This window comes from Papio anubis, chromosome 18 (genome assembly GCF_008728515.1).
Source record: "Papio anubis isolate 15944 chromosome 18, Panubis1.0, whole genome shotgun sequence".
Classification (NCBI taxonomy): Eukaryota; Metazoa; Chordata; class Mammalia; order Primates; family Cercopithecidae; genus Papio; species Papio anubis.
Window position 1 is genome coordinate 41,678,210 of NC_044993.1, and position 27,492 is coordinate 41,705,701.

At 47.7% G+C, this 27,492-nt stretch overlaps 1 protein-coding gene across 1 annotated transcript in view; it reads left to right on the plus strand.

The window, feature by feature from the left end:
* ABCC11 (ATP binding cassette subfamily C member 11) overlaps nt 1–27,492 on the plus strand; it is a 66,791-nt gene that overhangs the window by 30,556 nt on the left and 8,743 nt on the right. Inside the window, exons 14-25 of the mRNA XM_021931930.2 lie at nt 3,329–3,532; nt 5,584–5,718; nt 5,792–5,888; nt 7,564–7,653; nt 9,931–10,034; nt 11,196–11,393; nt 16,077–16,303; nt 16,414–16,551; nt 18,883–19,069; nt 22,944–23,033; nt 24,455–24,644; nt 26,182–26,341. Of these exons, the coding sequence (XP_021787622.2) occupies nt 3,329–3,532; nt 5,584–5,718; nt 5,792–5,888; nt 7,564–7,653; nt 9,931–10,034; nt 11,196–11,393; nt 16,077–16,303; nt 16,414–16,551; nt 18,883–19,069; nt 22,944–23,033; nt 24,455–24,644; nt 26,182–26,341 (1,820 nt within the window). The remainder of the gene's footprint in view (nt 1–3,328; nt 3,533–5,583; nt 5,719–5,791; nt 5,889–7,563; nt 7,654–9,930; nt 10,035–11,195; nt 11,394–16,076; nt 16,304–16,413; nt 16,552–18,882; nt 19,070–22,943; nt 23,034–24,454; nt 24,645–26,181; nt 26,342–27,492) is intronic.

Genomic DNA, 27,492 nt, shown 5'->3' on the forward strand with positions numbered 1-27,492 from the left:
TTCATCATGTTAGCCAGGATGGTCACCGTCGCCTGACCTCGTGATCCGCCCGTCTCGGCCTCCCAAAGTGCTGGGATTACAGGCTTGGCCACCACCCGGCCTCCACCCTCCACTCCCTCCTCCTCCTCCTCCTCCTCCCTCCTCCTCCTCCCTCCTCCTCTCCTTCTTCTTCTTCTTCTTCTTCTTCTTCTTCTTTCTTCCTTCTTCCTCCTTCTTCTCCTCCCTTCTTCTCCTTCTTCTCCTTCTTCCTTCCTCCTCCTCCTCCTCCTCCTGCCTTCTCCTTCTCCTTCTTTTCCTTTTCTTCCTCCTCCTCCTCCTCCTCCTCCTTCCTCCTTCTCCTTCTTCCTTCCTCCTCCTCTCCCTCCCTCTCCTCTCTCCTCTCTCCTCCTCTCCCTCTCCCTCTCCCTCTCCCCTCCCTCCTCCCTCCCTCTCCTCTCCCCCTCCTCTCCTCCTCCTTCTCCTTCTCCTCTTCCTCCCTTCTCCTTCTTCTTCTCCTTTCCTTCTTCCTCCTTCTTCTCCTTCTCCTCCTTCTCCTTCCTCCTCCTTCTCCTTCTCCTCCTTCTCCTTCTCCTCCTTCTCCTTCTCCTTCTCCTCCTTCTCCTTCTCCTTCTCCTTCTTCTCCTTCTCCTCCTCCTCCTCCTCCTCCTCCTTCTCCTTCCTTCCTCCTTCTTCCTCCTTCTTCTTCCTCCTTCTTCTCCTTCCTCCTCCTTCTTCTCCTTCCTCCTCCTCCCTCTTCCTCTTCCTCTTCCTCTTCTTCCTCTTCTTCTTCTTCTTCTTCTTCTTCTTCTTCTTCTTCTTCTTCTTCTTCTTCTTCTTCTTCTTCTTCTTCTTCTTCTTCTTCCCCTTTTCCTTCTTCTTCCCCTTCCTCTTCTTCCTTCTTCTTTTTTTGAAGGGGAATCTCGTTCTCTCTCTGTCACCCAGACAGGAGTGCAGTGGGGTGATCTCAACTCACTGCAACCTCCACCTCCCAGATTCAAGAGATTCTCCTACCTCAGCCTCCTGAGTAGCTGGGATTACAGTCATGTGCCTCCAGGCCCGGCTAACTTTTGCATTTTTAGTAGAGACAGTGTTTCGCCATGTTAGCCAAGCTAGTCTCAAACTCCTGACCTCATGTGATCCACCCAGCTCGGCCTCCCAAAGTGCTGGGATTATAGGCATGAACTACTGCGCTTGGCCTATTCTTCTTCTTTTAAAGCTGGGACTATAAATCTTTGATGGCAGAGAGCTCAATGATCATATTCAAGGTTGTTTCTTCAATAGGAAGAACAAGATCTCATCTGTAAAATGGCATAAATAAGAGTACTGACCTGATCGGATTGCTTTGAGGTTTACATGAGTTAATACAAAGTGCTTTGACTAGTGCCCGGCCTACAGTAAGTGATAACTACTATTGTAAGAGCACAGTAGGCATTGAATAGTGTTTGATGTATAAGTAAATGAGTGAATGAGGAAACTGGGCTTTGGCCAGATCAAGCAAGTTGTCCAAGGTCACACAGTGGTGACCTGGAAGCACGGCAGGGACAGGAGGTTTCTCTGCCACCATTTCAACTCTGATTCTTCTCTACAGAGACTTCAAGCAGTCAGGATAGAACAGGAACTAGGACTTACACTCCAGCTCCCACTTCCTCAGAGCCTGAAGGAGGGATGGGCCAGCTGGCGGCTGCCTGGAGCGCTAATCTGCAAAACATGTTCAGTAACTTGGTTTTCACCCTCAACTCCTATCACAGCAGGTGCCCTGTGAGATGGTCCTTCCAGCGTCAGTAAAGCTCCTTGCAGCCATTCCAGCTCTGGTCTGCTGAGTGGGTGCACACAGTGCAAATAGTCTTTGATGACACCCCTAATCCAGGCCAATGGTCCCACAAGTTGACAGGTGCTGTCAATGGAGATTAAAAACCTGAATAAGGCCAGGTCCAGTGTAACCTCAGCACCTTGGAAGGCTAAGGTGGGAGAATTGCTTGAGCCCAGGAGTTTGAGACCAACCTAGGCAATATAGTGAGACCTCATCTCTAAAAAAAAAAAAAAAAAAAGAAAAGTTTAAAAACATTAGCTGAGTGTGGTGGCACCACCTGTAGTCCCAGCTACTCAGGAGGCTGAGATGGGAGGATCGCTTGAGACTGAGAGGCGGAGGTCGCAGTAAGCCATGATTGCTGGTGCCACTGCACTCCAGCCTGGGCAACAGAGGAGACCCTGCCTCAAAAAACCAAATACATAAAACCAGAATAATATGTGAGACAGTGCTCTTACTTGGGAATGAGTGATTTATTTTATTATCTGAATTTTTAATAGTTTAATGTTTGCCTCCTAGAAGTTGATAGGTTTAGAAAAATTGTATCTAAGTAAGAGTTACAAGTTTTTAAAAGTTATGTATCTTTAAATTTAGATTCAGGGGATACATGGAGAGTTACAAGATTTTTAATTAATTGAGAAGCAATTTATTCATCTCCTACTAACCACATTTTGAAAAATATTTTTATCGATGCATAATATTTGTACATGTTTTTTGGGTACCTGTGCTATTTTGTTATATCTGTAGAATATGTAATGATCAGGTCAGGGCATTTAGGGTACCCAGCACCTTGAGTATTTATCACTTCTATTGTGCTGAGAACTTTTCGACTCCTGTCTACTAGCTCTGCTGAAATATACAATACCTTGTTGTTGGCTATAGTCACCCTATTCTGCTATCAAACATTAGAACTTATTCCTTCTATCTAACTTGAAGTTTGTGTCCATCAGCCAACCTCTCTTCATTCTCACCCCTCTTCCCTACCCCCAAAAATCCTTTCCAGCCTCTGGTGTCCATCATTCTACTCTCTACCTCCACGAGATCAGCTTTTAAGCTCCCACATAAGAGTGAGATACATTATGTATTTTTTTTTGAGACGGAGTCTCGCTCTGTCGCCCAGGCTGGAGTGCAGTGGCCAGATCTCAGCTCACTGCAAGCTCCGCCTCCCGGGTTCCCGCTATTCTCCTGCCTCAGCCTCCCGAGTAGCTGGGACCACAGGCGCCGCCACCTCGCCCGGCTAATTTTTTGTGTTTTTAGTAGAGACGGGGTTTCACCGTGTTAGCCAGGATGGTCTCGATCTCCTGACCTTGTGATCCGCCCGTCTCGGCCTCCCAAAGTGCTGGGATTACAGGCTTGAGCCACCGCGCCCGGCCTACATTATGTATTTTTAAGTCCGGAATGCCAAATTATCAGGTATCCTGGAGTGTGTGCATATCTTGGTCTGTACTGAGGGAGTTCTGTCTGCTACATCTGCGCACCCATTTGAGCGCACCTGGCTGTGCTTGCTCTCTGGACATGGTGCCTTTTACTGCCTGTCTGCAGATCGGGGAGCGGGGCCTCAACCTCTCTGGGGGGCAGAAACAGAGGATCAGCCTGGCCCGCGCTGTCTACTCCGACCGTCAACTCTACCTGCTGGATGACCCCCTGTCTGCTGTGGACGCCCATGTGGGGAAGCACATTTTTGAGGAGTGCATTAAGAAGACACTTAGGGGGAAGACGGTCATCCTGGTGACCCACCAGCTGCAGGTGAGAACCCCTCCAGGGCTCTGACTGTGATTGATGGATAACGTAGATCCTCAAGCCTCTGCCATTTCAGAGTGTGATTCAGTGACAGCCTCCCAGCACCTGTCCTCATCTCAGGCTAGACTCCATATTTGGGGAGGGCTGTAAAAAACTTGGATTTCCTCGCTTTCCACACAGAGCAAACAGACTGGTAGAAGATTTTTGTGCTGGTAAAAATTAAGAACAAATTTTATGGTCTCCTTTATCTTCAAAATTTTATGAGTAGACCCCTGCTTTTCAAGTTATAAAAAATGAAAACAGGCCCGGCACGATGGTTCATGCCTGTAATCCCAGCACTTTGGGAGGCCTGTAATCCCAGCACTTTGGAAGGCCAAGGCAGGAGGACTGCTTGAGGCCAGGAGTTCAAGACCAGCCTGGGCAACTTAGAGAGACCTCCCATCTCTATAAAAATTTAAAAAATTAGCCGGGTGTTGTGGTGCATCTGTGGTCCCAGCTACTGGAGAGGCCAAGGCGGGAGGATAGAGCCCTGGAGGTCAAGGCTGCAGTGAGCTGTGATAGTGCCACTGCACTCCAGCCTGGGCAACAGAACAAGACCCTGTCTCAAAGAAAATCAATCAATCAATAAAAAAGAAAAGAAAAGAAAAAGAAGCCAATCTGTCAGAAAAGAATCCCGCAAGTCTCCCGTTCTTAGATTGAGAGCCACCTCAGTGTGTTTTCTTACCGACGATGAGCGCGGTGCAATGACTGCTTCTGGTGCTGCTTCTCCTGGGTCATTTTCCCTTGAGTATTTTCACATATGGCATTGGCCACAGTGCCTTATTATTTTCTCTCCCCCTTCTTCTTCTGTTTCTTTTTCTCTCGCTCCTTATTTTTGCTTTACTATTTTTTTTTGGTATAAAATATTTAAAACCTAAACAAGGTTTAGAAAATAATTAATAAAACCCATGTATCTACCGCCCAGATTAAACAATAAAACATTGATTCCACTCTCCAATTCTGTTGCAGTTCCTCCTTTCTGCTCTCCTGACTTTATTGCTTATTGTTTCCATGCATGTCTTCATACTTTCACAGCATATGCATGAATCTCTAGACAAGAAGAAATTCCTTTTGCATATTTTTTATCTTTATAGAATTTTATGGAATTTATTTTTTACTTTCTGTGCCCTTTGGTAGTTTCCTTTTCTCCCCTCAACATTATGTTTTTTGAGATCTTCCATGTTGATACTTGTAACTTTATATATATATATAAATATATATTATATAAAGATATATATGTATATATTTTGAGACAGAGTCTCACTCCAGCCCAGGCTGGAGTGCAGCGGTACAGTCTCAGCTCACTGCAGCCTCTACTTCCCAGGTTCAAGCAATTCTCCTGCCTCAGCCTCCGGAGTAGCTGGGACTACAGGCACACGCCACCATACCTGGCTGATTTTTGTATTTGTAGTAGAAACAGGGTTTCACCATGTTGGCCAGACTGGTTTCGAACTCCTGACCTTGTAATCTGCCCACCTCGGCCTCCGAAAGTGCTGGAATTACAGGCGTAAGCCACTCCACCCAGCTTTATAACTTTATTTAATTCTCATTGGTATAGCATTCCAATATCTGAATATACCAGAATTTATTTCTCCAGGATGAACAATTGTTTCTTATTTTTCACTTTTACAAAAAAAAAAATACTTCCGTGTACATCCTTCTACATGTATCTTTGTACACATGTTTGAGAGTATTTTCGGGTAGAGTTTTAGGAGTCAAATCATTGGTTCATAAACTTCAAAAATCTTCCATGTTACTGAATAGGTCAAATTGTTCTCCAAAGTAGTTCTCCAAGGAACTCTCCTTAACTTAACTACAATCCTCCTGATAGTTAAGGAGAGTTCCTTTTACCTCAGATCACCACCAACATTTGAGTTGTCCAACTTTGAAATGTTTGCTCATCTGTTGGTATGAAATAATATTTTATCGTGATTTAAATTTACATTTTCCTGGTGAATAGTAAAATCAAACATCTTTCCCTGTGCTTACTGAAGGCTTTCTTTCTTCTGACTGCCCAGTACTTAGAATTTTGTGACCAGATCATTTTGTTGGAAAATGGAAAAATCTGTGAAAACGGAACTCACAGTGAGTTAATGCAGAAAAAGGGGAAATATGCCCAACTTATCCAGAAGATGCACAAAGAAGCCACATCGGTGAGTCCTGCCCCGCCGCCCTCACTCCCCATCGTGGACGCACGTGCACTCAGGGCCTGTGCTCTCTCCCCAGGTCATGTTGCAGGACACAGCAAAGATAGCAGAGAAGCCACAGGTAGAAAGTCAGGCTCTGGCCGCCTCCTTGGAAGAGTCTCTCAACGGAAATGCTGGTAATGGTGTGGGAGACAGGACAAGAATGTCTGCATGCCTGCCTGGGTCCTCCAGACGTCCCAGTGTTTCCTCCTAGACCCCAGATTGGGCCATGACCCTCAGTGTCTGAGACCCTAAGCATTTACATACACAGGGGTCAGATCCAAGTAGTTGAGGGCCATGGGGTAGAGACTGGTGGGCAGGAGGCCTGAAGGATCCAGGAAGTGAGTGTTGTGGGGGGCATAGCTGAGGGTGTACAGCAGAGGCAGGATAGGAGGTAGCTTTGGCTCTGAATGACACAGATTTAAGGCTTGGCCAGGCATGTAGACACTCATTCTTTACACACTGGAAGACAGTAAATATTGAGAGCAAAGGTATTAGGGATCAGAAATGAATTGGGTTTAGTCCCTGATGTCTGGAAGCTCATGGCCTTGCTCTTGTCTGGGGCAGAGTAGCAGAAGGGAGCGACTTCCATTTTTCGAGTAAGACAGTTCTGGATTTGAATCCCAGCTCTGCTGCTTACTAAACTGTGTGACCTTGGCCATCTAACTTAACCTCTCTGAACTCTCGGCAAAAGTGGAGATGATGGTACTTAACTCCACAGGGTTGTAGTGGAGATTAGATGAGGTCAGATATAGGGAAGAACCCCACACAGGGCCTGTCACATTGTAGGCTCCCGTCTCCAACTGAGTCTTTTTTTTTAGACAGAGTGTTGCTCTGTTGCCCAGGCAGGAATACAGTGGCACGATCTTGGCTCACTTCAACCTCTGCCTCCCATGTTCAAGCAATTCTCATACCTCAGCCTCCCAAGTAGCTGGGACTACAGGCACACACCACCACACCGGCTAATTTTTGTATTTTTAGTAGAGACCGGGTTTCACCATGTTGCCTAGGTTGGTCTCGAACTCCTGACCTCAAGTGATCCGCCCGCCTCGGCCTCCCAAAGTGCTGGGATTATAGGCATGAGCCACCGTACCCAGCCACCAATTGAGTCTTTTTGAAGAAAACCTACTCCAAAAATTTCCATCCTGGTGTAATTTCCCTCAGGATTAAAATTCCAGAGAAAGAGCACTCTTCCCCAGGAAATACTGGGCTGTTGTTACTAGAAGGGAGAATAGCAGGCAGCAGCAGCAGACAGTCACTGTCGTGATGGTTATGATTATCATCAGAAATATCTATGGGCATCTCCAGGTACTGGTTTTCAGGCCAAGCTCAAAGTCAAGAGTCCACCTGGGCTGGTCAGGGCTGTTTTGTGAAGCATTATCTCAGAAGCGTATGGCTGCAGGGCAACTTAGCAACCCTCTCAGCTTTCCATTTTTTTGGACGAGTGAACAGAAGGGTTAAGTGATTTGCCTGATGTTGCACAGTGTCATAGTGACAGTTCTGAAACCCAGGTTTTCTGGTCCCAGGTGGTTTTCTTCATTCTTTCCTGCATTTCTCTCAGCCCATCATACACAGGAGACCCTGCAGTCCCTCCAGAGTTGATTGAATGGTTAGGGATGGATCTCTTTCCAGGCTCTGGAGCCCAGGTCAAAGGTTTCTTTCAGCAGGGTCTTCCATGAAAAACCTTAGACGCAGGTGGGACACTGAAGCTAGAAGGTGAAAAGCTGGCCCAGGATCGAAGCCAGAGACAGAAGGAAGGAGATCATGTGATTGGCAGGCATACCATTTTTCTCTTCTTCTACTCTGACCCAGTGCCGGAGCATCAGCTAACACAGGAGGAGGAGATGAAAGAAGGCTCCTTGAGTTGGAGGGTCTACCACCACTACATCCAGGCAGCTGGAGGTATGGTTCCCATGCCAGCCCAGGGCTGTCTCTTGGAGCAGCCCTATCCCTGAAACTGGGTCAGATTAGAACATGTGAGGTCATGTGAAGTAGAGAGGTCCAGAGGAGCCATGGTGTTTATTGGCCTAACTTGCAAAACCAAACTCTACTCAGTTATAGCAACTCTACCATCAAAGCCAAGGTTGGAAGTTATATTTTCATGTATACTCATTATTTCAGTGTTTTTCTATTTTTTTAGTTTAAAAAATTTTTTTAAAAAGAATAGAGATGGGGTCTTGCTATGTTGACCAGGCTGGTCTTGAACTTCTGGCCTCAAGTAATCCTCCCATCTCAGCCTCCCAAAGGGCTGGGATTACAGGCATGAGCCACCGCATCCTGCCTCATTATTTCAGTGTTTTTCAAACTCTGGGCTCTGCTCCCTTAGTGGGTTTTGCAATCAGCTGAGTTTATCATGAGCAGCACTGAAAGACATGAAATAGAATTGGATAGAAAATAGCAGCCACATCGCATAAGGTCACAGTGGTGGGACTTTTATTTTGGTGTGATTTAGAATTTCTTAATTTTTATTTCTTAAGGCAGGTAGAAGGCAATTAGAAGTTCAAAGCTACTGCCTTCTTAAATGGTGTATATCATGTATATATACTGTACAATGTTGTAAACACAAAACTCAATATATGGTGCTGTACTTATCAAGTAATTTAAGAGATTTTTGAGAGTAATTTTTACTCCATGAAACTTTTTATGCATCGTTGACATTGGAAGCTGACCCTTGTGTAAGATGTCTCCTGTCTGCATGCCTGGGGGAGGAAGAGGTAGGCTGCATACACAGGACACTGTTCCCACCCTGTCCACCATGGGTATCCTGCAAGGAGTAACCCAGGGCCTGCCCAGACAGAGCAGGGAACAGCAAATGCTTGTGAAATGCATGAATGGATCTAGCAGCATACATTGATCTGTATTTACCAAGTGCCTACTATGTTCCAGGCCCTGTGCCAAGCTCTAGAGGGGAGGGGGCATAAAGTCATCTAAGAACCATCGCTGAAATCTAGCTGGAGAATTAAGACATTGCTTCCATCAGATGATGAGAGAGATCTCTGTGGCCAGGGAATCTCAAATCTCATCAAAGAAGAGACAACCCTTGAAGGAAGGGTAGAATTTGGGAAAAGACTGTAGGCACGGGACATGTGAGCATAAATAGGTGAGAGGAGTGCTAGAGCAGGAAGCAGTGCCCCAAGAAGGAGTGTACCCTGCCTTTTGCCACCCTTAACTGCTTCAAATCCCAGCTCTGCCACTCACCAACTGTGCGAGTTTGGGCAAGGTAGCTCCCCTCTCAGATTCAGTTTTCTCATTTTATTAGCCTATTTGTGCTGCTGTAACAACATATATTAGACTGGGTAGTTTATAAAGAACAGACATTTATTTCTCACTGTTCTGGAGGCTGGGAAGTCCAAGATCAAGGTGCTGGCAAGTTTGGTGTCTGGTGAGGGCCCAGTATCTACTTCCAAGATGGCGCCTTGAATGCTGCGTCCTCCATCGTCCCTGGAGGGGATAAATGTTGTATCCTCACATGGTGAAAGGAACAAAAAACCAGGGAAGCAGCTCTCTGAAGCCTCTTAAGGGCATTAATGCCATTCATGAGGGCTCCATCCTCATGGTTGTCACCTCCTAGAGGCCTCACTTTCTAATACCATCACCTTGGGAATTTGGTTTCAACATTTTGGAGAGACACATACATTCACACAATAGCACTCTTGAAAATGGGGATAGGAATTACTAATTCAGAAATACTGCATACATTTAGTACTATTCCTGGCATGTAGCACATGATAGTACATAGTGCGTACCACATAACAGGTAGCTGTTATTGTTACTTATAAAACTGAACCTGCAGGACCTGCATAAGGTGAACGAACTTCTCTAGAACACTGCCCTGTGCCAGGCACTGGGCTGAGTGCTTGACACACATTATCTCATATCATCTTCAGCATGGCTCTGAAGCTGGTAAGGTTATCACTATTTCATAGGTAAAGAAGTGGCATGTTGCTGACATTTGGTACCTTGTCCAAGGTCACACGGTTTGGAAGTGGTGGAGCCAGGATTTGAACCCAGGGCTCCCTGACTTTGGAACCCAGCTCTTCCCATTCCTCCAAGGTGTCCACAGTGGGTGGGGCTCAAGGGTTTCCAAGCACTCAAAGACAGGGATGGCTGAGCAGCTGAGTCAGCAGTTGCCTCGCACCTGTTTGTGGCACTTGTACATCACCACTGTCTCCCTCCCAGGTTACGTGGTCTCTTGCATAGTTTTCTTCTTCATGGTGCTGATCATCTTCTTCACAATCTTCAGCTTCTGGTGGCTGAGCTACTGGTTGGAGCAGGGCTCAGGGGTGAGTGCCATGAGGTGGGTGGGCTGTGTTTCTATGGACTTGAGTGAGGTGTGGTGACTTCTTGCTCCTTGAGACCACAAGAGCCAGAGCATGGCTTGGGACCCACATGACAAGCCCAGAGCTGGTGTTCCAGAGAGAACCATGGGGAGCCAGGACTCTGGGGTTCTCCCGCACAGGCCTCCTGATTTTGTAGAATGAGTGGTCACCTGATCAGTCTTACTGGAAAACCAAGAGATTTATATCCCCAGACAGTGCCCCAAGAATCTTTCCATTCCACTGCAGTAACTGTCTCCTTTAGCTCCAGGCTGGCCTCCACACTATGGTTTATTTAAAATATACTTCTGGTCTTGTGAGCTGGGAGCCACAACCGGCCACACTGTGTCAAGTTACTTCACTAATCTCCCCACCCACATTCTGAGGCAAGTTCCACTGTCTCCATTTTCCCAAGGGGACCCTGTGCCTAGAGAGGATGAAGAACCTGCCCTAGGACAGGACAGGGCTGGGACTTGAACTTGGTGCCCTTAATCGAAGCCATGCTTTCCCCACAGTGCTTCATGTGGTTTATTTCTGGATCGTGTACCAGGAGGTTTGGGTCAGGAGAGCAGAAGCCACTCTAAGTATTTAGAGCTTCAGAGGATTTAATATAGGGAATTAGAGGCTCAGTCAACCATTGGAGGGGAAGCAGCCATCAGGGATCTCAGCTGAACTGAAGTGGGTGATTCCCAGGATGGCTTCCAGCCTCTGGAAAAACCCCACACCCCACGCTCCTGCCCACAGTTGCCACTGAGCGTGCTGTCTTCTCATCTTCCACCTTTCTGTTTCCCTGTAGGTGCCTCTCCTTGGCAGAATCTAGCCTGAAACCATGCCAGGAGGGGTTTTGGGAAATCACGTCTCCAAGCTTCTCGCTGCATCGCAGCAGAGCGTGTGCAAGGGCCCGGCTGCTGCAGTGTCCACAGGGCAGACTCTGAGGGCCTAGTGCAGGGCAGGGCGGTGGGAATGAAGGGCAAAAGAGAGTAGCCAAGCGCTGAGCAGGGAGGTTTGGGCAAACAACTTCACCTTCTACCAGCCACGGAGTCTCACGTGGCCCCAGGGAGAAGGCTTTCCCTGCCACTGAATTTCCCCCTGGACACCTGCAGTCTGACCCCCTGTTCTTTCTTGAAGACCAATAGCAGCCAAGAGAGCAATGGAACCACGGCAGACTCGGGCAACTTGGCAGACAATCCTCAACTGTCCTTCTACCAGCTGGTGTGTGCGCTCAACACCCTGCTCCTCATCTGTGTGGGGGTCTGCTCCTCAGGGATTTTCACCAAGGTCACGAGGAAGGCATCCACGGCTCTGCACAACAAGCTCTTCAACAAGGTATGGGCCTGGGTGCTGGGTGGGGCTGAAGGCTAAGCTCCGAACTTGCCCAGCTTCATTTTTATTTTTTTATTTTTTAGAGCTCTGTAGCCCAGGCTGGAGTGCAGTGAGTGGCACAATCTCCACTCACGGCAACCTCCGCGATCCTCCTGCCTCAGCCTCCCAAGTAGCTGGGAGTACAGGCGCATGCCACCAGATCTGACTAAGTTTTGTATTTTTTGTAGAGACTGGGTTTCACCACATTGCCCAAGGTGGTCTCAAACTCCTGGGTTCCAGTGATCCATCCACCTCAGCCCCCCAAAGTGCTGGGATTACAGGCATGAGCGACCATACTCGGCCTATTTTTTTAAAATTAGTAGACTTTAATTATTTATTTATCTGTAGAGATGGGGTCTTGCTATGTTGCCCAGGCTGGTCTCAAAATCCTGGGCTAAACCAATCCTCCCACGTTGGCCTTCTAAGTAGCTGGGATTAAGGTGTGAGCCACCATGCCCAGACAACTTTATTTTTTGAGCACTTTTGGTTTACAGAAAAATTGAGATGACAGTACAGAGATTTCTCATCTACCTGCCTATCACCCAGGCTGGAGTGCAGTGGTGTGATCACAGCTTACTGCAGCCTCAACCTCTTGGGCTGAAGAAGTCCTCCCTACCTTAACCTCCGAGTAGCTGGAACCACAGGCGCACACCACCTCGCCTGGCTAATTTTTGTATTTTTTGTATTTTTGTAGAGACAGGTCTTGCCATGTTGCGCAGGCTGGTCTTGAACTCCTGGGCTCAAGTCATCTGCCCATCTCAGCCTCCTAAAGTGCTGGGATTACAGTTGTGAGTCACTGCACCTGGCCCACTTCTCCTATTCTTAACATCTTGCATTAACATGGGACGTTTGTTACAATTGATGAGTCAATATTGATACATTATTAATTATTATTATTAACGAATGTCCACGGTTCACCTTATGGTACATTCTTTGTGCTGTGCATTCTATGGGTTTTGATAAATGTATAATGACATGTATCCACAGTACAGAATAGTTCCCCTGCCATAAACAAAACCCTGTGCCCCACCTATTCATTCTCCCTCCCTACCCTCAAACTCCTGGCAACCACTGATCCTTTTTACTCTCTTCATAGCTTTGCCTTTTCTAAAATGTCGTCGTTGCAGCTGGGTGAACCGGGCTGCTTGATGAGGAGGGAGTGACGAAGGTGTGGCGGAGTTCTCCCGCTGCTGGAAGTCTGGTTGTAAGAGCTCAGTGTCCCTTGATGGAGGGCCACAGCAACGCTGGCCTCCACTGGCTGAGCATGGTCACGTACAGAGTTGCTTATGATTGCCCTGAGTTCTCTTTGAAGTGGATATTATCCTCATTTTACATATGAGGATACTGAAATCTCACGTATGTTAAAGTTGGAATATGTGTTTGGTTAGATTGTTTGTCAGCTGGGCACGGTGGCTTACGCCTGGAATCCCAGCATTTTGGGAGGCCCGAGGTGAGTGGATTGCTTGAGCTCAGGAATTCAAGACCAGCCTGGGCAACGTGGCAAAATCTTGTCTCTACCAAAAATATAAAAATTAGCCGGACATGGGGGCTTGTGTCTGTAGTCCCAGGTACTCGGGGGACTGAGGATCAAGGAGGATCGCTTGAGTCAGGGAGGTGGAGGTTGCAGTGAGCCAAGATCATGCCACTGCACTCCAGCCTGGGAGACACTGAGACCCTATCTCATAAAAAAAAAAAATATATATATATATATACACACACACACACACACACACACACACACACACACCCCAAATTGTCTGTGGTATCACACTGCTTCTTGGAAATGTCATTCCTCTCCTTCACTTACTAAGTGTTACTATGTGCCAGTTTCTGCAGTGGCCATGGGGCTCACATCAGAGAATGCACAGTGCAGGTAGGATTTGGGCCATCATGGGTGTATAGTCTAATGGAGAAGATGGACAAGAAAATGGGATGGGGCACACAGGGCCATGAGAATGTAAGAGGCACCTTGTCTTAGCTTGAGGGCAGGGGAAGAAAGTGGGGAGAGTCCAGAAAGCCTTCTTGGGAGCTTCTCTCCTTGAAGGAGGAATCAGATTTAGCCAGCTCAAGACCAGGAGACTGAAGGTGAACAAAAGCAGAGCACTTCTGGGAGGCGAATGGAGTTCTAGAAGGCTGATCTCAGAGGTGGGAGTGGGGGTTTTGACTTGGAGACATGGGAGGTGAGGAGTGGCCCATCGTTCCTTGTAGACTGAATGCAAATTGTGTTGCCATCAAGTGTTTCAACTTTGGCAGGGTGAGACAAAGCTTTTCCCTACCTCTCAGGTAAAGCTTGGCAGAATCAGAAAGCAGGAGGGGGACATTCTACCTGAGGCCTGACACTTTCCCACCTGGCCTCTGGGGGTGGCCCTCAGCCCTCCAGGTGGTCTCTGAGTTTCTTTTGATGGCACATTCCAAGATTCTAGAAATATCCAGTGCCCATGCCTCTACATGACACTTTGTATTTTAATTTTGAGAAATGTTCAAGTTTCTTTCCATGAACATGTGTTTCGTATTTAAGATATTTTCGTTTTTCCCGTCCTTTCGTGGCTTTTTAAACTTTAAATTTGTCTTTGTAGTTTTAAAGAATCACAAGTAAAGGATAAATCTGAAAAAATTCGCTCAACTGCAAGCACAACAGAAACAAATGAAGCAAAAATGAACAAACAAGAACAACCCCAGATCGTTTTGATACTTAGAAGACAATCAGAAACCAAAACCCTTTTCCCTTTGTCACCACCATTGGTCCCTAATCCAGAGTAATGCTGGGCTTCCACAGATGCACTTCCTCACCCACAGCGGAAATGAGGTCCGTTCCTGTGTCTCCTCCACAACCCCGCCATGCCCCGCACCCGCAAGGCGTGCTCAGAGTCCTTGAAGGGGTGACCCTTTTGCTCTTTGATTCCTCTGAGTGATCATGACAATTCTGGTTACTTTAGCTCAAGTATTTAACAAAACATTCTGGAAATAAAACTGAAGGCATTTTAGAGGCAGAAAAAGCAAGGTGGCCCTAAATCTGCCCCTCCGACCCTCACTACCCCACCAGCTAGACAGCAAACATACATGAGAACTACACTTGGTCAGCAGTATCCATGCATTTGCAATGAGAGCAGCTATAGGGAACAGTTCATGGCTCAAATAATTACATTTAGTAGTCAAAATGTCCTTCCCTCCTCTTTCCGTGAGTTTGACTTTAATAGATGCCATTGACTTCTCTTTATTTCTACTTCTTGCATTATAGCTTGAGAAGTACATGGGGAAATGTAGGTGGTCATTTTGTCAGTGCCATGAATCTTTAAGAAATTGCCTTCTGTGAAGAGTGACTGTGCCAGGCTTGGGAAAGCCTCAGAAGGCCTAATTGGATCATGGTTTTGCCATTAACCACTTGGGTAACGAATAAGTTACAGAGCCACTTCCTCTTCTGCAATCTTCAGTTTCCTCATCTGCAAAACAAGGACACCAAACGAAATGCTTTTGTTAGAGCCTACCTTGTGGTTTGAAATGTCCTTTGATCTCTGAAAGGCCTCATGCCCACTGGCTGTTAGAGATCAACTTGGAGGTACCACCTTCAAGAAGGGGGCAGTAATGGCTAAATTTGATCCAAGGGTCCAAATCGTGTGCAACCACAGTGGGATTGCTGCTGCTAATCTTCGGCAGTCCTGAGTGAAAATGGTCCCATCTGTAGAAAATCATAAGAGCTGGTATGGATAGAATGCCTACTGAGGGTGATGCAGGGCAGGCAAACCCCAGAATGGGGCTTAGTCCATGAGGGTTCTTGGCTTTGCTTGGGGAAGAATTCAAGGGCAAGCCAGTGGTAGGGTAGAAGAAAACAGTTTTACTGAAGTGTCAGTGTTACAGTTCTGGCAGTGTTGCAGCTCTATGACTGACCCTGCAGAGCAGGGCTACCCCGTAGGCAGTGTGCTGACACTTGCAGCTCAGGGCAGGTTTGCAGTCATATTTATACCTACTTTTCATTACATGTAGATTAAGGGACAGTTTATACAGAAGTTTCTAGGAAAAGGGTGGCAACTTCCAAGTCATCAAGTCATTGATGACCCAGAAAGGGGCGGTAACTCCTGGATGTTGCCATGGCAGTGGTAAACTGACATGACACACTGGTAGGCCTGTCTTATGGAAAGTGGCTTCCACCCTGCCCCTGTTTTAGCTAGTCCTCAATTTGGTCTGGCGTTCAAACCCCGCCTCCAGAGTCAAGTCTTACCTCCTACCTCGGGGGAGGCACTGCTTTGAGCATTTTCAATGTATTCTCTCTAATAGCTTTACAGGATATAATTCATATACCATACATTCACCCTTTTAAATTATACACTTCAGTGTTTAGTATATTTGAGGAGTTGTGTGATCCTCACTACAACTCTATGAAGCATCGTTTTCATCACCATTTCATTAACAAGGACCTGGAGACTCAGAGGAGCTTAGTACTTGCCCGAGGTCAGACAGCAGTAGGTGGAGGAGTCAGGTAGCCATGGAGCCCATCCGTGCTTTTAAACCATTGCTCTACATTGCCTGCCCTGGAGACCCCTGGGATCACATCCCATGGCTCTTTAGAGTCAAGGGTAATAGACATCTTCATGCAATCTTGAGGAGGGCCTGCAGCTTCTCTCACGGTCCACACTGATTTTGTCCCTGCAGGTTTTCCGCTGCCCCATGAGTTTCTTTGACACCATCCCAATAGGCCGGCTCTTGAACTGCTTCGCAGGGGACTTGGAAGAGCTGGACCAGCTCTTGCCCATCTTTTCAGAGCAGTTCATGGTCCTGTCCTTGCTGGTGATCGCCATCCTGTTGGTTATCAGTATGCTGTCTCCATATATCCTGTTAATGGGAGCCACAATCATGGTTATTTGCTTCATTTATTATATGTGAGTAGGTTCTTTTTGCTTGTGACTTGGGGAGCAAGGCTGGGACCAACCCAGACTAGATGGTCCCAGAGGTGGACGGTCCAGGTCCCTTACTTCCACTGTCTATGCAGGATGTTCAAGAAGGCCATCGGTGTGTTCAAGAGACTGGAGAACTACAGCCGGTCCCCTTTATTCTCCCACATCCTCAATTCTCTGCAAGGCCTGAGCTCCATCCATGTCTATGGAAAAACTGAAGACTTCATCAGCCAGTGAGTCCTTCTGCTGCCATTTGAGAATGATGGAACCACAGGGGTGGTGGGGATCAGGGAAAGAATGGAGCATCTGGGAATGGCATCATCCTCAAAAGCACCAGAGCACATTGTTCGATGGACTTATTTCTCTGAGCCTCCAGAACCTGCTGAGCCATTCTTTCATTTATAATAATGAAAAATGTAAATAATAGGAAAAATGTTTGTAAACTTTAAAGGCCTTGGATATATTGTGTGTGTATATATATGGATATATGTATACATACATTTAATGATAGGGTGCATTACTGTGCAAACACATCTTGCATTATGTTATTTCTTTCACTTCCAAACAAATATCTAACGTTAACAAAACAATAAGGAACAATAGCTTTCTAAATAACAGAACTTCCTTCACTACTCATGCCATAGATTTGCCTCCTAAATGTTGAAACAAACAAGCAAACAAGTCCTATGATTGTTGTTGAGGTTTAATGGTGTAACATGAAGTTATCTGTTTGTAGAGGATAATCAAGCACGGTCTTCACCTACAAGAAGTTCATAGTCTGGTGGAAAAGGGAGAAACAGGCACATGTTTTTGTAATTATACATGATTGAAGAAGATAGATGGCATCAAAGAGGGGCAGATAAACTACTTGGGAATTCAGAGGGGAAGGAGGTGGCCTGGGGGGATCAGAGAAGGCTTTCAGGAGGAGGTGGCATCTGAGCTGGCCTTGAAGCCTGGGTAAGACTTGGACACACATTTGGGAGATGGTATGTGCTCAGTTAGCTGGAATATTGGATGAACTGTGCACCTGCTCTCTCAGTGGCATTATAGACCACTCAAGGTCTGTGCAGACTCTAGGACTGAAGGGATCCTGGAGCGATGCATTCGCTCAGCCCACACTGAGAACCCTGCCCCAAGGTATATACCAAGACACGCAGACAAAGAGAGACTGGAGGGATTGGAGCTGTTGTTGGGGAAGGTCTCAGAGAAACGGACCCTGAGCAGAGATCTAAATCAAGTGTGGGTTGAGCTATGGAATTATGTGGGCAGGACCTCTGCAGGCAGAGGGGACAGTAAACACAAAGACCGTGAGATGGGGGAGTAGGTTTGAAGGATAGCAAGGTGGCTTGAGCACAGGGGCCACAGAGTGGGCAGGGTCTGTTTTGTTTAATCTGGGAAGGCCTCAAGGTGGAGGTGACTCAATCAGTATAGAAAGGTAAGGTGGACGGAATTTGGAATATCTTATGCAAAGGTTCAGAGAGTATGGACAGAGTGAGTCAGAAGGACCACTGTGCTGGGGTGATAGCCCACTCAGATGGTAAGATGGTTTTAGTTGATGTGTAAATGAATATTTAATTTCAATAATCAAAGTTTTATTTGAATGTACTTTAGAAAAAATGCAACTAACGTATCAAAGCCATTATTTATATAATTTAATGTTGTGAGTAAAGTTTCTTTTAATATACATTCTCAAATAAATCATGTAAAATAAGAATACTAATCAATTAACAGTATAGGTTGTGATTGATATGGAAAACTGTGATGGTGGTATGTGAAAATTGGAAATTGGTAGGTCTCTATTGGTTGAAAGTGACAGAAAAAACTACTTCAAACTAGCTTAAAAGTATGACTTAAATATGGCAAAATAGTAACAACTGCTAAATTAGGTAGAGGGTATACAGAGGTTCTTGGAACTAACTTTTTAATTTCTTGGTACTTCAAAAATTTTTCATTAGTGGGTATACAGATGTTCATTAAGCTTTTACTCTCTCGGTACTTATAAAAATTTTCATAACAAAAGGCTGGGGAGGAGGACTTGCTTAAAGTGAGGCTTAATCCAGAGACTCAGCTAATGTTCCCCGGGTGTCTTGGCTTTACTGCTCTGCCTTCCCCTGTGTTATTTTACCTTTAAGCTTCCAGAGACCCTCTGGTGGCTCCAGGCTCCCCTCCTAGTAGCAGAATGGTAGTTTCGGATCTCCCATCATCCCACTGAAAGGAACCACTCCCACACTCACTCACACGTCCTGACATTTATTCACTCTCTGTGGCCAGTTTAGGGTAACTCACCCATCTCTGAGTGAGTCGCAGAGGTTAGGCGAGGAGTGCGTGCTAAGGATGGGCCTTACTGGCAGAGCCTACTCCTCAATCTGGGTTAGGAGTCAGGTCAACTGCACCCAAATTCATGGCTGGGAAAGTGGTAGGGAGGAACTCCCCAAAGAAAAATCAGGCCCTGCTGCTGGGAGTGGGGACCTGGATGCTGGAGGAAGCAGCCGGTATCTACCCAGACCCGGGGAGACCCTGGGTCAGACAAACACGTGGTTCTTAGTCTGTGCTTTCCTTCTCAGGTTTAAGAGGCTGACTGATGCGCGGAATAACTACCTGTTGTTGTTTCTGTCTTCCACGCGATGGGTGGCATTGAGGCTGGAGATCTTGACCAACCTTGTGACCTTGGCTGTTGCCCTGTTCGTGGCTTTTGGCATTTCCTCCACCTCCTACTCCTTTAAAGCCATGGCTCTCAGCATCGTGCTGCAGGTGAGGAGGTGACTCTGTGTGGGCCCTCTCTGAGCTTTGCTCATCCTCTGCCTGCGGCTTCTGGGCAGACTCAGGGGGTCCTCAGGTATTCAGTGACACCTTAAGTTCTGGCCACATGTGATCTTAGGAGTTACGTGCTTGGCCTTCTGAAATTGGCTACTTTGCTCTGTTTCCTCGTGGTCAGCTCTGAATTGGGAAGTCTGTATTCAAAGGTATTTAATAGAATCACAGGACACTGGGAATGAAGGGGAGCCCACAGGCGACAGAGTCCAATGCTCATATTGTGCAGTTGGGGAAACTGAGGCCCAGACAAGGGAAGGAGTTGTCCAAACAGATGCATGTTAGCAGAACTGGTAAGAGAACCCTGACCTCTTGGCTTCCTGGCTGCTGTCTTTGTACCTAACCGTTCCTATCCTGATTGAGCTGTCAAACCTTTCTGAATCACCTGGAAGGGTCGTTTAAAAGGTGGGTTCCACAGCCCGGCCCCTAGAACAGGGCTTCTCAAACTTAAATGTGCCTAAGACTTGAAACAGACTTCCACTGAGCTGGTGCAATGGCAGGCACTGGCCGTGCTCTCTTCCAGGCATTCAATGCTCACCCCACTGCATGAGATGAGCAAAGTGGTTAAGAACATGTGGTTTGGGGCCGGGCGCCGTGGCTCATGCCTATAATTCCAGCACTTTGGGAGGCCGAGGTGGGTGGATCACGAGGTCAGGAGATTGAGACCATCCTGGCTAACACGGTGAAACCCCATCTCTAGTTAAAAAAATACAAAAAAAAAATTAGTCAGGCATGGTGACGGGTGCCTGTAGTCCCTGCTACTCGGGAGGCTGAGGCAGAAGAATGGCGTGAACCCGGGAGACGGAGCTTGCGGTGCCAAGATCGCGCCACTGCACTCCAGCCTGGGTGACAGCGAGACTCCATCTCAAAAAAAAAAAAAAAAAAGAACATGTGGTTTGGAATATCCAGGTTCAAAGAGGCTCTGCCCATTATTAGCTGTGTGGCTTTGGGTAAATTGGTTAACCTCTCTGTGCCTGGGATTCTTCATCTGTAAAAGGGAGATAATAAAGGTTTCAAAAATAATAGCCTTGTGAGGATTATGTGTAAATGTGAGACTTAATGCTTGTGAAAACCTAGAGTAGTGCCTGGCCTGCAATAAACGCTCAATGAATATTAGCTATTATTGTTCTGGTCTTACAAATAGAAAACTTAGGGCTTAGAGAGTTTAAGTAACTTGGCCATGTTCCCATAGCCAGTAAGACGCAGGTGTGTGCACAGGCTCACATTCTCTCTCTCTCTCTCTGATATACACAGATGCACCAGTGCAGAGTGACCCCCAGACCTCCAGCACACTCAGGGAGAGGCACCACACCAGGGTCTTAGGGGATTCAGAATCACTAAGGCCCAGAAATCCCTCCTGCTGCTGCTTCAGGACGTAGATCAGGAGGGCAACGCTCAGGGCGAAGCTTGCCCAGTGCTGGCGCTGCCTTAAGCGCAGCCCCTGTAAGGAGTGAGGCAGAGGCTCGTCTCTCCCAGGGTGCCCCGTTCACAGCAGGCGGTTGCTCCAAGGTGGTTGCACCACCGGAGACTCAAATGGGAAACCCTGCCTGGGGGACTGACTGCTTCAAAAGGGCCCTTGAGGGTCATTTTTTCTTTTCAAGCTCTGCTGTATTATTTAAGCATCTTATCTTCATCCTGGTCATAACTTCTCAATCTCCAGCCCTGCAGCACTTTCCAAGTCACCTTCCACACTCTCACCAGAGTAATCTTTAATTATAGTTTTCATCATGTCACTGCTTTGTTCAGAAGCCTTTGAAAACTCTGTCTCCTGTCTACCAAACTTCAGCTATGGGGTCCTGACCTCAATGTGCTCCCTCAGCTGCAGTCAAGCCAGAACCTCACTGACTTCTGCATGCACTTTTGAGAAAATTACATTCGAGCATTGGGAGGCAGGAATCACACATCACATTGCTTTGTAGCCTTAAGAGGCTTCTCAGGAAATGCCAGAGATGCATCTGGCTGTGAGGCAAAGAACCAACACAAAATGGCCTTGACCATCTGGGAACTTATTCTCTCATGCAACCAGAAGGCTGGGGTAGGGCTATGCTCAGTTGGCTCATTTAGTGGCCTAGCAAGAACCCTTGATCATTCTACCTTTTAGTGCTGGCATCCACAGTCTAGCTTTGTCTGCAAGTCTGTCTGTATTCATGGTCACAAAATGGCTGCTGCAGCCCCAAGTGACACATCCTCCCACAATAACAGTCAAAGGCTGGAGAGGAGATAACTTTTTCCATGTGTTTTTTTCCTTTTTAAAAGCAAAGAGAAGTTTTCAAGAACACACCCATCTGATGCCTTCTCATCCTTCAATGGCCGCAATGGCATCATGAGCCCACCCATAAACCAATCTCTGGCAAGAGGAGTTGAATTAATGTGATTAGTTTGGATTAACCAAGCTTCCCTGAAGCATAAGGCCATCAGACACCTGAACATGATGCTGGCAAGGCAGCCCACAGGGTGTGATACACTGGGGGATGGGAGGAAAAGTGGTCTTCCAACCCACCCCTGGCCTCCTTTCCAGACTAAGCACCATTTCATCATGGTGCCCACCTTCTCTGACTTACAGAGGGCTTCCCCTCCTTCCCGCACCCTTTTGTTTCAGCCATAGCCAAACAGCTTGTGGGTGCCTGGATGTAATCTGTGAATTTGCTGCTTTCAGCGCTTACATAGGCTGTTCTGTTTGGAACACTCTTCTCCACACATCTTTAGCCCACTGCATCTTACTTCACCTTAAAAATGTCACTCTAGGACTGACTCTTCCTGGAATCCTTCCCTGTGCCCTCATCCAGGACCCCTCCTGTGCATCCCAGTGGCTCTCCAGGGCTTCTCCGTTGTGGAGTGCACCCCTCTGCACTTTATTCTTTGTTGCCTTGTCTGCCTTTCCATCCGGCTGGGAGCTCCTTGAGGGCAGGCTTACATCTGCCACACTCTGGGACATGGAGCCTGGTCCAGCTTCTGGCACAGAGCCATCCACCAGTTTGTTGAATGAATGTAGATGAATGTGTTACCCAGCACCCCCTGCACGTCCTGTTTGCCCGTTTCTTGGGCCAGGGTAATGGAGGTTATAGACCGGGGCCCTAACCCCAGCTCTGCCTCCAGCTTCTAGATGTTTCTATGAATGTAATTTCTTCTTTTGGAGCCTCAGTTTCTTTATCTTTGGTACCCCCAATTCCCAAGAGTCCCTCACTCCTCTAGCCTGGGTTTCCCTGAAGGCAGGACCTGAGACAGGTACTTGGGTGCGGGCAGCTTATTTGGGAGGTGCTACCAGGAACCAGGATTGAGGGAGCAGAAAAGTGAGACGGGGAAGGAGGAAGTCATCATGGAAGTCTGACATTGGGGTCCCTGTTCTATGTCACTAGGGCTCAACTGTCCTGGGATCTCCTGAGGAGCGTATGGGATATTCCCAGGACCATGCCCTCAAAGGCTGGGAGATGGGAGCATTTATCTCTGCTAGCTCTTGTTCCCCATCAGTCAAAGTTCATTCTCAGTAGCCTGAAGTCTCCTGGGTTTCCGGGATGCCCTCATGCACAGGCTAGGTGGTTGCTGTGATGTGGGCAGAGGTCTTGAGCAGAAAGACATACAGAGGGCACTTGAGGTGGAACAGTGTCTGGGGAGAGAATTGTCCATCGCAGCTGCAGCTAAACTCAGAAGTGGGCTGAGGGGGCACCAGGGGCCTCTGCTCCATTCTTGCTAGGAAAATTATCTTAGTTTCAGGGGTCACTCAGGGGCAATGGCAATCAGTAGTTGTCAGGAGCGTTGAAGAGCCTGAGCACACCCCAGCAGCCTCTTGACCCCCAACACTTCTCCTTCCTTCCAGCTGGCGTCCACCTTCCAGGCCGCTGCCCGGACTGGCGCAGAGACAGAGGCACACTTCATGGCTGCAGAGAGGATGCTGCAGTACATGAAGGTGTGATTCAGCTCTGGGTCTGGTGTGGGGAGTTATGCAAGTTGGGGCATGACTTCTGTGACCTCTACAAGCCCCATGACCTCAGAGCCCTGAGACCGTCCCAGGAAACACCAGGCTCCTGGCCCTTCCTCCCCCTCCTCCCCAGACTTTTGTTGACCATCTTGCTGAAGCTCTTCCACACCTGTCTGCTCACTTTGTCCACATCCCTCACAGCATTCCTAGGGGGAAGAGGAGATCATCTGCTCCTCTTAGAAATGAGAGGTTTGCCTGGTGCAATAATAATGATGACAATAATCTTTGTTCCTATTATTGCTTCCATTTATGTCATGGTGGTTAAGAGCACAGATTCTGTAGCCAGATTTCCTGGGTTCAAGTCTAAGCTTTATCATTTGAATCATTGGAATAACCTGGGCAACTTATTCAAACTCTTTTCCCCATCTCTGAAATGAGAAAGACAATAGCATCGCTTTGCCAGATTATCACAAAGTTGAAATGATATAACACGTAAAGCGCGTAGCACACTGCATGACCCGTAGTGAGGCTCCATCATGTTCTTTATTATTGTGATTGAGACCTTTCTACGGGCCAGGCATGGCACTAAGCTTTTTACCTAGATTATCTCATGGGATCATGGAACAATTTTATCAGGTTGATTGAATGATTATCCACATTTTTCAAACAAGGAAACCGAGGTTGGCCCAGGCAGAACATTTGCTTAAGATCATACAGGCTGGGGCTGGCAGAGCCCTCTGCAAACCAGGTCTCCTGCCCCCTTGCATGAGTGGAATTTAAGAATTGTAGGGTCCTGATTTCCTGCCCAGGATGCTGCCGTGACATGGCACCAGCGTGGAGAGCTGTGGCTTGCAGCCAGGTGGTCAGACCCAACTTCTCCAGTGTTCTTTCCTCTCAACACACACAACTGCACTTGCAGATCTGGGTTTGAGTTCCAACCTGAAACTGTGTGATCTTAAGTAAGTTGTTGATCTTAAGTTGTTGGATCCTCTATCTCCTCACCTGGTAAATGCCTCTAAAAAGGCTTGTCTCATAGGATGAGGATAGAGAGACATTAAGTCTCCACAAGGGCTCTGAGCTATGAAACCCCCCGAAGGCGTGAGTCTCTGCTGCCTTTACTGTCTTTATCTTGGATTCTATTTCTTTCGAGTCACACAGTCAATCAGGAACATTGCTATATGTTAATAACAAGGGAATTAGCTATGCAGGTTTCTCACTCTTCTGGGGAAAATTTTGTGTGTTTTAGGGCATGGGGGGGGGGGGGTGTTCCTCTGATTACACAGCTTGACCTTGGCGCAGGGCAGGCTGGGGTGGGTCATACCCCCTACAGTGGGAGGCTGACAGGCCTGCAGGGGATGGGCTGAGATGGATGATAACTATTGATTTCCTTTTCTTTCTTCAAAAACAAGATGTGTGTCTCTGAAGCTCCTTTACATATGGAAGGCACAAGTTGTCCACAGGGGTGGCCACAGCATGGGGAAATCACATTTCAGGATTATCACATGAAATACAGAGACAACACACCCACTGTGCTTCACGGCATCAACCTGACCATCCGCAGCAACGAAGTGGTGGGCATCGTGGGAAGGACGGGCTCTGGTGAGCTGAGCTTCCTGGGGGAGCATCCCCAGCTCCTCCTTTGCCCTTTCGGCACTGGACTTATTTGGGGGCATGTGTTTGCTCAGTTATCCCCCAAATGTGTATTAGGTCCTCACGCTGTGCTGGTGCCTGTGCTAGACAAACACTGGTGAGCAAAACCCAAGGTCCCTGTGATCATGGGATTCCAGTGGAGGAGAGAGATGTTAAATAGACCAGCAAATAAAGACAGAAATATGACAGCTGCAGGCTGCGGTGGCTGCCAGGGAGAAAATAAACAGGGTGGTGGATGCAGAATAATGGGGCCAGTGGTACCAGGCTGTGGATACCTGGGCTCTGAGCCCACTGCTTAAGCTGAGGTATGTAGGGTCCGGGCAGGAGCACTTTTGGAGGGGCAGTGCAGGGCACTGCCAGGATGAAGAGCAGGACAGGAGTTAAATCCAGACTCCCTTTTTCCTCCCTTTCCACCCCCTTCCTGGACTGCTCTCATCAGCCTCTGTCTCCTCCTCTTTCCTCTCCCAGTTTCCTTTCTCCTCCTCAGTTTCTCTCCCTGTCTTCCTCTCTTGTCACTTCTGGGAGATCTGGCCCAAGTCCCCCTCCCTCTGCCTCTTTGCATTGTTCAAAAGCTACTGTTCAGACTTGGTTCTTGTCCCCTGTCCCCCACCCCTGGACACCCCAGAGTTGCCTCCTCCAGGCAGTCCCATGGATGATGAGAGCCTTCCTGGTCTCTGTCTCCCCAGCACTCGCGCACTGCAGGGTGAAGAGCTTCCACATATGTTCTTTTGGGTGTTCTTCTCTTGCTATTTTCCACCTGCCAATTGGTGGAAACCCTGAGAGGGCCACGGTCTGGCAGAGAGAAGCTCTCAGTAGATTCTGACCCTACTGACTATATTCATTCAATAGGTATTTATGAGCACCTACTATGTGCCTGGGAACCTACAGGTAAAGAAGACACACAGCTTCTACCCTCCCAGAGCTTATCTTTGAGAACAGGGTTGAAACCTCCAATGCTATGTCACCTGGCAGGTGACATAGCTGAGTGCCATGGGTCTCGGTGTGACATACGGGGGCTGGGGAGGGCGGGTGGTGACTGGAGAACGCCACTGTGTCTCAACCAAGCGGCCATGCTCAGCTCCAGCCGAACTGTTGCCTGGGGGGGTATATGGGTCCAGTGTTGCCAGTTCTACTAAGTTTCAAGAGAAACATGCGATTTGAATTTTTATATCTAGGATTTTTAAAAATGCTGGCAAGGAATTACAAACTAACCCTAACATTGTGTGTACGAAACAAAACATGTCTGTGGGCTGGCTTTGATCCAGGGGCCCCACGCGTGCCCTCTGACCTAGGCTGTAAGAAGCTGCTCATGGCATTAGGTATGCCTGGAGCAGAGACACCAGCCCTCTCCTACCCTTTCAGGGCTCACAACGATGAAGAATGGGCCATGGAGGGCAGTGGGTCAGGTGCGATCGCCAGGTGTGACCTGTGCTTCCACTAGTGCAGATGCAGGACACTGAGGCCCTGCTCGTTTCTTGCCCCACAGGGAAGTCCTCCTTGGGCATGGCTCTCTTCCGCCTGGTGGAGCCCATGGCAGGCCGGATTCTCATTGACGGCGTGGACATTTGCAGCATCGGCCTGGAGGACTTGCGGTCCAAGCTCTCAGTGATCCCTCAAGATCCGGTGCTGCTCTCGGGAACCATCAAGTGAGTGCTCGGCCAGCAGGCAGCCTGCGGGAGGGAGGTCACAGGACCAGGATTCCAGCACTGGGCTGCCAATAGTGAGCTGGTGACCAATGCCCCGATTTCCAGGCCTCCTTGGCCTGCTGGGCCACTCATGCCTACCAGGCTTACCTCACTGAAGTACTGTTGAGGATTAAATGAGGCCTCAGTATATATAAGAGCACTTTGTAAACCATAATGTTCTACGCAAAACAAAGCTTATTTTTATTTTTTAGAAACTGGATGGGCATGGTGGTGCACAGCTGTAGTCCCAGCTATTTGGGAGGCTGAGGCAGGAGGATCGCTTGAGCCCAGGAGCTCAGGGCTGTAGTACACTATGACTATGCCTGTGAATAGCCACTGTGCTCCAACCTGGGCAACACAGCAAGACCCTGACTCTATTAAAAAACAAACAAACAAACAAACAAGCAACAGAAACAAAATGCTGATGGGATTGGTCAGATTTCACTACACCATTAAGCATTTGGACTCAGGCTACCATATTCTTTCTTGTCCAGATGTGGCTTATTCTCTCCGTGCACTGGGCAAAGCCCCTGGGGACGTTTTTAGGAAGTGATTCTTCAATGGTACACATTCTGGACAGGGGTGAAGTGAGAAAAATCCAGGCAACCCAGTCAGCGAAGCAGACAGAACCAGATCTTCCAGCCTCTTCACTACACTTTCTGTGTCCTCAGAAGTCAACTCAGGGACGAAGCTTTATCCAGATTAGGCTCCTACTGACAATGCACTTTATCTGGGAGGAAACATAAAGGCATGGGGACTGAGGAAGACAGATGCACTAAAAAGCAGGCTAGGTCCCCCATGTTTTGTGATATTTAAGGAGAATTCTTAGAGCCAGGAGGATAAACTGGGCCCCAGAGCTTCATTCATTCATTCCTTCATGCATCCTTCCACCCATTTAACTTGCCTTTTCTGAGCTTCTGCCTGGTCCAGACACTGTGCTAGGGACTGGAGCCAGTTTAGTGAATGTGCATTTCCCCTGCTCCCCCAGCAGGAGCTCGCAGTGTGGGTGGGGAAGATGGTTTTCTACAGGGGTAAGACCCAACAAATCACAGTAGGAAGAGGTAATTGCTAAGTCAGAGATATGTACAAAATGCTAAGGGAGTTACAAGTGG